This window comes from Camelina sativa, chromosome 10 (assembly GCF_030686135.1).
Source record: "Camelina sativa cultivar CO46 ecotype springtype chromosome 10, ASM3068613v1".
NCBI classification, from domain to species: domain Eukaryota; kingdom Viridiplantae; phylum Streptophyta; class Magnoliopsida; order Brassicales; family Brassicaceae; genus Camelina; species Camelina sativa.
In genome coordinates, this window is record NC_141889.1 from 12,297,315 (window position 1) to 12,306,416 (window position 9,102).

At 35.6% G+C, this 9,102-nt stretch overlaps 1 protein-coding gene and 2 pseudogenes across 3 annotated transcripts; all 3 read right to left on the reverse strand.

Annotated features, from left to right (window-relative positions):
• Positions 1 to 514: 514 nt before the first annotated feature.
• On the reverse strand, positions 515 to 2,588 carry LOC104718785 (uncharacterized). Its single transcript, XM_010436593.3, has 8 exons — positions 2,072 to 2,588; positions 1,871 to 2,001; positions 1,617 to 1,694; positions 1,479 to 1,523; positions 1,331 to 1,375; positions 1,188 to 1,239; positions 1,007 to 1,103; positions 515 to 771 (listed from the first exon to the last, which is right to left on the reverse strand). The coding sequence occupies exons 1-8, from the start codon at positions 2,364 to 2,366 to the stop codon at positions 606 to 608; spliced, it is 909 nt and encodes a 302-aa protein (XP_010434895.1). The 5' UTR covers positions 2,367 to 2,588; the 3' UTR covers positions 515 to 605.
• Positions 2,422 to 4,746, reverse strand: LOC104718787 (uncharacterized; annotated as a pseudogene). The gene has a single exon (XR_015568983.1). The product of XR_015568983.1 is annotated as an uncharacterized LOC104718787 (transcript).
• Positions 4,747 to 5,624: 878 nt separating this feature from the next.
• On the reverse strand, positions 5,625 to 7,540 carry LOC104718788 (TNF receptor-associated factor homolog 1a-like; annotated as a pseudogene). Its single transcript, XR_015568103.1, has 6 exons — positions 7,477 to 7,540; positions 7,078 to 7,143; positions 6,911 to 6,990; positions 6,713 to 6,837; positions 6,012 to 6,545; positions 5,625 to 5,914 (listed from the first exon to the last, which is right to left on the reverse strand). The product of XR_015568103.1 is annotated as a TNF receptor-associated factor homolog 1a-like (transcript).
• Between the last annotated feature and the right edge of the window lie 1,562 nt (positions 7,541 to 9,102).

The following is a 9,102-nucleotide window of genomic DNA, read 5'->3' on the forward strand; positions in this document are numbered from 1 at the left end:
TGAAGATCCATTACAGTAGTTAATAGTTTAGACTCAGTTTTCAGTTCGATTTGATGGCAATATGGTAAATGCCTAAATGGAAAATAATTAAGGTACATTAAATGTGAAATGTCGTTCAGACTGGTTCAGTTTCATTGGGTTGATCCGGTTAGGTGAAGTTTCTATATTAATTTGGTTTCAGCAGAGCCTCGATTGTGAGATCGAGGCTTCCAAAAATTGACGGGCAGGCCCAACCAAAGTAAGGCAAGGCCCACTCGCCTTTAATAATGTTCGTCAAATTCTGTGCCGGCACGATCCGCCGTCTCTAAACGATCATTGACGGATCATCCTTCACCTCTAACAGAAACGGGTTACATAAAATGAGAAAACGCGTTTCTTTTTATAGCCCCAAAGATACACCCTTTTTCTCAAAACTTCCGATGTGGGTTTGTTGATGTTTTTTTTTTTCTTTTAATCTCGGATTTTAGGTTTTTTTTTTTTTTTTGTCAAAATAGTTAAATTAAAGCTGTCAATATTAAAACATTAACACCTATCAGTCTATTTATTTATTTTTAAAGTTTCAAATTTGACAGAATAACAATCATCTTTACATCTTTGGTTTTTGATCAACCTCCATATCTAGACCTGAGAGCCTCCGGGGGTTCTTCTTCCATGATACCAGACCCTGTGGTACTTAAATACTCTCTGATGGTTGTTTTTCGATCTCCCAAGAATGTATGATCCAGAAAGTTATTGTAAGCTTCATCTCCAAGATTCTTAGCAGCCAACACACTGCAAATACAAGAGAATCTTCAACGTGTAAATTTTTTAAATCCAAATATAGAGGAAAGCTATGAGATTTCTATCCAACTACCAAAAGTTTAAGAACTAAGTTTTGGTTAAACAGTATTAGTTGTTGTTTGAGCCAACACATGTTTCTCTCATTTTCATTTGAAACAAGTTACGGTTGCTGGTCTGTTAAACTGATCATTTAGCTTAAAAGTTAGATAAAGTAAGGAGAGTGTACCAGTGTCTTAGATAGAGACGACAAGGTAAGATGTCGTCCCGCCATATCTTCTCGATGTTGAATCTTCCATAATGTTGAAAGTAAATCTCTTTGTCTCCTGCAGAAAAACAAAACATGAATAAATTCTAAAATAGCTTCAAAATTTGATACACTTAGATAGACTTGGAAGGGCCTAACCAACCTTTGCATCTAATCTGGAGAAACTCCTCATCACTGTATCGACTACAAAGTACCTGTTCATGCCTTAAAAACTCAGACTTGGCAAAGAGTAAACAAACAAAAGAAATGTCACTAAGAACAAAGATTCGTTTAAACTAGACGAACCGCAGAATTGGTGTAAGGTTTGCCTTCCAATGTTTCAGGAACAACCTATATGTGTAAGGAAAACGTATTAGCAGTGTCAAACACAATACGACATATCTATCACTAAATATCTTGGAATTAAGAGAAGACAAAGGAACTAGTGACTCACAGCAAGAAACCTGAATTCAAGCTCCCTTCGTATAAAAGCCGGAATCTGTTTGTTTGGTGTATCAAAACCGTCAAGAAGAATACATATTACTTTGTAACAAAAGAGAGAAGCACTTAAGTTATCTTTAGGTATACATACCTCAGAGCTTTTGATCTCAAAGACAGTAACCACAAGGCTCTCTCCTTCACATGGCTCAACACTCAAACTTGAAATCTCCTGGTTTCATTTCATCACAATCATCAGTACCTAAAGAAGAAGAGTCTTTGTATATCTAATCCCAAAATCAATATCTACAATCTATGATTCATGTCACATAAGTTTCAGAATCAGTTTCCTAGGTAGCTCTCCATTTCTTTTTTCCCCAATACAGAACCAATTTTGAGAATGAGAACCTTAGTTACAGGATTCGCGATGCCACGCTCGAAGAAGATCGGAGCGGAGTGTGCGAAAACTCTTCTGAATCCTTGCAGTTTCGCGATTCTGAAGTTCTCCAAATCTGGGAATGTACTCCTCGCGCTTCTCTCTGTTAAAGCAACCAAATCAATGAATGATTCAAATGAATGCACCAAAACGAAGGAAGGAAGTGTACTAACCGGAGAGAAGAGAACCGAAGCCTGTTATGGAGATCCGATTATCCGATGAGAGAAGCTTCTCGAAATCAGATTCATCTTCCAGTTCCATCACCTGCGACAAATCGGAACTGCGGATGTCACCATACACGGCTGCTTCAATTGATCGCCGACGATCTTGTCGAAGCTCCGATCTTCGGGTAGAATCCAACAACGATACAGCGGTGATACGTGGAGGAGAGGCACGTGATTTGCACGTGGTCGAGGAAAACGCATAGGAGAATGGTAACGATGTGAGTGTGAGTGAGAGAGCAGTCATTGGAGAAGAAGAAGACGAAGACGCTAGAAGAAATGTGAAGTGGCTTTAGTGAAAATAGTAAAATTACGAATTTTTTTGATTAATTCCACTAAAAATACCAAAAGTTATCATTTTTTTTTTTGCATAGAAGCCATTCTTAAGCAGAAACAGAAGTTTTGGTGTGAGTTCTTCCGAGTTTCCATTGTTTGATCTTGGCCAATGTGTTCTCTACTTTCAAAATACGAGCTTCCATCTTCAATGCTAGCTCCTCTATTGCAAGCTTTCTTTGCTTCAATCTCTCCTCATCATCTTCTTGCTTCTCAGTTGCTGCTCCATTGGAAGGCTTTGAAAGGTTTTTGCTTACTGATTCAGTCTTTTGCTCTGTTTCCTTTGTTGCTACAGTCTCATCATTAAGCTTTTCAGGAAGATCTGAAACATTTTTATCCACTCCAAGTCTACTTCCTTTTCCTTCAGTATTCTCCATATTGGCCCACTTCTTTCTATAGTTGATCCTCTGAGCGATGGTTGCTACCTTTCTCTGCTTCAATCTTTCAGCATCAGTAACAACATCTTCATCAGAAGGATTTGAGGAGTTCTTTTCATCATTCTTTTGCTCTGTTGCTTGTGTTGCTACAGTCTCATCTCCATAAGCAAGCTTTTGAGGAAGGCCTGAAACATTCTTGTTATCTACTTCAAGTCTACTTCTTTCTCCTTCAGTATTCTCTACATGATCACTACACTTCTTCATAGATTTGACCCTCTGATCAATGGTCATGTTATCATCATCTTCTGTATCAGAACTCTCATCATCCTCACAAGCTCGCTTGCGTCTCTTGTTTGGCCACTGCTTGGCTTTCTGCTTCTGAAGGATTTGGCTCAATGGCAATACCTTAAGAAGTATATCATCATTACTATCATCATAATGTTCAACTGTACTGCTTACATTGAAAGTTTCGGTCGATTTTTTCCGCTTCTCTGAAACAGATTTCGTCCACCAGTCTCGGTATCTTGCAGTAACTGAAGCTGTGGCAAGACGAGAAGGAATGTATAGCCTTAAACCATCAAGAGATGTGTTGTAATCATCCCATGCTTCTTTTTTTGTGGAGTTTCTGCTGTGATGAGTAGCCAAAACAGGAAGATCTTGCGCCAATCCGAATTGCATCGCTACTCGGTTTGGATAGTAGTTCTCTACTAAACCTATACCAACAAGCTTAGAAACTCTCACACATCTAGCAAACGACACAAACTCATCATGGTCATCACCATCAAGACTCTCACCAATCCTCACCCACTTAGCATCTTCAAGGTAAAACCGAGGTGGGTTCCAATTCTCCTAAGGTTCAGTATAGGGACGCCAATCAAAATTACCATCAAAAAGAATCAGTCCCTCATCCCCAAATATCTGTTTCAGACCGCTCCATTGAGCAATTCTTGGTTTACTCCCCCAAGGTATCACCTTAGCTTCTGGTCTTATACTCTTGAACCTCTCCCATATCCATACTTGGACAAGCTTAAACAGAGAATTGGGATAAACGTTTTTCGTAGAGGCTAAAGCACAGATTTGACTCAAATCATGGTATAGGTTTGCGAGAACCGCAGGAGCTAAAGCAACCCTTTCACCTCTTGCTAGACGAACAGCTATTGAGAAAACATCACTGTTAACCGAACGGCCTAACTTGTCTGGAAACACAAATTTCGAAAGCCACAACACTAGAAATGCTTCATGCTCCATTTTATCATCTACAAAGCTTGAAATCCATGAATCCTGACTCATACTCTCCTCCTCTCGTTCCTCCAGTTTCTCCACTGCTTCTCTCATCCCTGAGCTCTCAAGAGGAGCGAGTACAGACGAACCCAAAACCGAAAAACCCAGAAGCATATTGACATCTTCGAGGGTTATGGTTGCTTCACCCCAAGGGAACACAAAGGTATTGGTCTCAGGACACCAGTTCTGAGCTAGGGAGAGAATCAAAGACGGGTTTTTCTGGATTTTGTAAGTGGATGCCTCATGCCTTGATTGCTTCAAAAATCCCAGATTTTAACCAAGTGGGTTTGTGTAAAGCAGCCATTTTTTTAGCCCAAAACTGAAACTTTTTGTTGGGTAACCTCCACCCACGAAAGGAAACACACAAAGACGAAGCCTTTAACTCAGGACAAGAAGCTGGACGAAGCATACCTTCAATGGAGGTGACACATGGTTTCAAAAAGTGCGCTTTTTTAATCATAGGTTGACTGTTGTTCTCACTGTAAGACACCATGAGTTCTTCTCTCTCTTCCACGCGATCTTCATCAATGGATGTTGAACCCATTGGAGAAGAAGAAGATTGAAATGGAGAATTTTGTTTTTTTTTGTTAACGTTTGAACTTTAAGGGTCAAAGCATGAAGGAAGCAATGTTGCTTGTGCTTGGTACAGACTACAGATGGAACATGTCCATTATTTGGTAACTAAAAACTGGGAGAAAAAAACAAAAAGGAGAAACTAATAAAATAAATAGAAGAAAATAATTTCGTTTTATGTTAAAATATCCCAAAAGCTTTTCATTAATTTAGTAATCATTTCAGTGATTTGCAGTTTGTGACGTGTGAGCGAAGACTTTAAAGAGAATGAATAATGTAACAATAAATTTAGCTTTTATAGTTGTAGTAGTAGTAGTGACAAAAGTGAACCAAAAAGGTCCAAAACCATGAATTTCTAACTATGCATAGGCACTAACTTACGATTTTTAAGGTTAGACCTGAATCTGATGAGTGTTTTAGTCCTAGTTCAGTTATGGTTGAACTAGAGAAACTATGGGCTCTTTTTGTAGTTTTCAATTCTCATGCTTCTTCATTAATCGAAAGTTTGAAACTAATCAACAACAGAAAAGACTGACTAAAATAAGCCAAAACTTTGTTTCAAGACTGACTTCTGTATTATAACCTGTTTGACCAAAGGCAACAAGTGTAATTGTGACATTTCAGCAAAATGTCTCATCCAATGTGTAACCCATAGTAGATAACTAGATATACCATTGATTTAGTTTTGTTAATTAACAAAAATGTAACGAACAATACTACAGAAAAACTAAAGTACTAAACTATCATATTAAACCATATCAGCACATACTTAAAAGTTAAAACTAAACCTGCTTAGAAAGTTAAAACGATACACTAGTGGACTAAAGACAGAATCTATATGCTAGTCAATGTATAAGAATCGAACGAGTTAAGGAGAAAAAAAAACATAACCACCATTTTCTTCTTAGGTTTTATCACATAATTAAAAACTAGAAAGCTTATCTTAAAACGTCTTAAAATCCAGAACATTCTACAAATAAATGAATAAAAACACTTAAAAAGAATTCATTCATTTTTTTTTCCCAACAAAACATTTGTTGACTTTGTTTATAAGCTATTCTTCATGAATAAGCTCTTCTTGCCTTTCCAATGCAAGAGCGTCTTCGTATGCGAATTCAATTTTGTTGCAGAAGATATGGTCAAGAACAAATACTTCCAAGGCCCATCTACCAAAATCAGCTAATTGCTTCTCATCGGTCTCCATATCATGCTGTGTTGCAGCACTCCTAAGCTAAAGAAATTTTTGAAAAGAAAAATAAAAATATTATCAACATGTACAAGTAATTTTTTCTAATAGTTCTGGAGCTATACAGGAGCTGAAAACTAACCTGCACAAGGTTTGGAGAACCCATTTCAGGCAATGGCGCAAGAACAAATCTCTTTAGAAGTAACATCGGTTCTTTGACAATACACATATCGTTTTCCACGTTAGCAATTACAGCTGGAAACTTCTTGGCATCAGTTGTTCTCTCAGTCTTAGTTTCGTCTTCATCAATAGTGCTCAAAGCGAGTTCTTTGTCATCATTTTCTCTGTCATTCTTAGTGGACTCTTCAAGACTCTTCATAGCGGACTCAACTTGGTTACTGCGGAACAATTATTTCACAACCACTTTTACAAGTCGTTCTAAATGGCTCTTATTCTCTTCAAGAGACTTTAACCCATAAAACAAGAAATCCATCACCAAAGTGGATGTAAGTTCGTTCTTGATGAAGAACGAACTTACATGAAAAAACATGAAAAAAATTACCTCCTCCATCGCTTTCTGTCGTCAAACAACTTCACAAACTTGCTTCTTTTCTCTTCCACAAAGCTCCGGAACTTTTCCTCTACAGATTTTAAATAAACCCTAACAAGTTCCTTCCTATACCGACCTTTAATGCAAGGAAAGGGTCGGTTCACACACTCTCTACAAGTAATTAAGAAAAATTGGTTGTATGTTAATGGTGGCATGCATGGAATAATATGTTGTTAGATACATATATCACTCAAGAGATATCATAATTTAAATCTTGGCATTTACCTAATTACTTGAACTTGAGCTTTAAATACAAGATCACCAAACTTATCTATGAACCCCTCATGTAATCTAGGTAACTCAATAAACTGTTTCCATCCCCAGTCATGCTCTTTCTTCCAAAACTGGTGAAACGTATCTGCGAAGAACGTGTTCAGTTTGTCTGCGTTATCATACTGATTCAAATAAAGTTAATAGATACAGAAAATAACCTGAAGACTTCGATTTCTTTGGATTTTTCTTTGGATTTTTATGCTTTACAGCTACAGTAACAGAGCTAAATGACTCCAACCTGTCTCAAAATGTTATAACCTAAATGATGATGATAAAGGTTTACAAATCGAGAGAGATAAAACAAAACAAACAATAAAATTTATACCTGGATGAAGTTTCTCGTAGTTTGCAACACATAGAAAGAGAGAGAGATGGTTGGTAACACCACACCCTCGTGGATAAACTAACAAATACCTGTCATAGGTAAATAATAAAGAAAACAAAAAAGCTTACAAAATTTACAAAGTTTCAACCTTAATTATTATCAATATGTCATTTCACATACCAACTGTGTCCACCAATTTCAAAAGCATTGCTACGGATCTCTCGCTCATTGATTTGTGTAAATTTCTCAATCTTCCATGTAAATTTCCCATATAGTTTAGAGGGACTTGATCCTAGGAATTATATAACAATTTCCGAGTTATTTAAATCCACTACGAAAATACTTTGTATAATCAAAGAATGTTAATACTAACCGGTTTGCCCAAAAGAAAATACTAACCATAATCTTGAATGTTGTTAGTCAAAGTGCCCTCTCCGGAAGTTTCATTAGTGATCTCGGACATATCTCTCGCCTCCAAACTACGGAAATAAGGATTAAGTGTAGGATTTTAGATCTTACGGATGACAGCCTTAATTATTACAATAATATTATAGACATGGCACAGATCGATTTATGAAGCAAACATAATAAAAACCATAAGATTATTAGACGTACGACTCTATGGACCAAACCGTAACACCAAAAATTCCCAAATCCGATAACAAGTAAACCCTAAAAGTCAATCTTTAAAATGTAGAAAAAAAACACTTACACGAAGAGCAGAGCAGAAAGAAGCTTAATCGCCCCCTACTGTAATAAGATATACAAAGTAGCTAATATTGACACAATCAACAAAAAAAGGAAGACATTGCTAATATCACGGAGTAAAAATTCTTAGATCAGTTATAGAAGATCTATAAAATATATATATTCTACAATTATGGTAAAGAAGATCTACAAATCTTTTCTCGAGAAACAAATCTTCCAATTCGTTTGATGAACAAATTAGTTAACGAAATATGAAAATGAAATTGAAAATTAAAGAAGTAGTGAAATAATAATGATTTTGAGAATATTTCTTTTAAAATTTGATTCATAACAAAAATAAAAACTGTTAAAAAACTGTGACTGTTACTTTCCTTAATTATACATTTTCATAGATATAAATTATTCTAAAAATGCAACATGTAGCATCATAGTGAAAATGATAATTAAATTTTATTAATAAAATGTTTTTTAGAAAAAAAAAATATCCATAATTAAAGAGATGAATAGATAAATAATCTCAAAATAAAAAATTATATTTAACTCATGTACTTCAATTGGTAATCCATTGAAGAACAAAAAGGAATAGGGGGAATAAGAATACAAAATAACGAAGAGGAAAAGAAAAAAATGATAAAACAATAAACTTCTAGTTCCCTATTTGTATTGAGGAACCAACTGTCCAACCAATAGATGATGGCTTATGATGGTCGTTAATGCAAAAAGTAATGAAAACTCGATCTTAAAAACATAGAAATAAATAATATTATTAATTAATCAAAATACATTTGTGATAAATTCCCTTTAAAAAATATATTGAAATTTTATTTTTGTTGTATATTTACCCTCAATTTGGAAAAATGCATATCGAACTTATAAGATGCAACTACATGTGAAACGAAATTTTGAAGACAACGTGAATATTTTCAATTTGAATGTATCTTCGTTAGAGATATTAGTGTATGAGTATGATACGAATGATGGTAGAGGAGATATTAGAGGGTCTTTGTTTATAGATTGTCCTGCTCTAAAGACAATCGTCGTCTATGATAATACGGGAGACTATTGCACTATTGAAAACACACATTGCGTTGAGAAAGCAAGTATAATAGTTAATTATGTCTTACCCCGGTGACAAGTTTATGCTCTCTTCTCTCATATTTTTCGATTTAGCTTTGAACATAGCAACGGTACGTATTGATATTTGTAAGAGTGTTTGTGATGTATGGTTTGTAAGAGTGTTTGTGATGTATGGTTTGTAAGATTTAATCTGATTTTTACAATTTCGTTGGTGTAAATTGTAATGTTCAATGTTTTGGT

Coding starts and splice junctions, on each gene's coding strand:
- LOC104718785 (XM_010436593.3), bottom strand. CDS start 2,366: ATGACTGCTCTCTCACTCACACTCACATCGTTACCATTCTCCTATGCG. Junction 1,376..1,478: donor TTGAATTCAGGTTTCTTGCT/GTGAGTCACTAG, acceptor TTACACATATAG/GTTGTTCCTGAAACATTGGA. Junction 1,240..1,330: donor AACCTTACACCAATTCTGCG/GTTCGTCTAGTT, acceptor AGGCATGAACAG/GTACTTTGTAGTCGATACAG.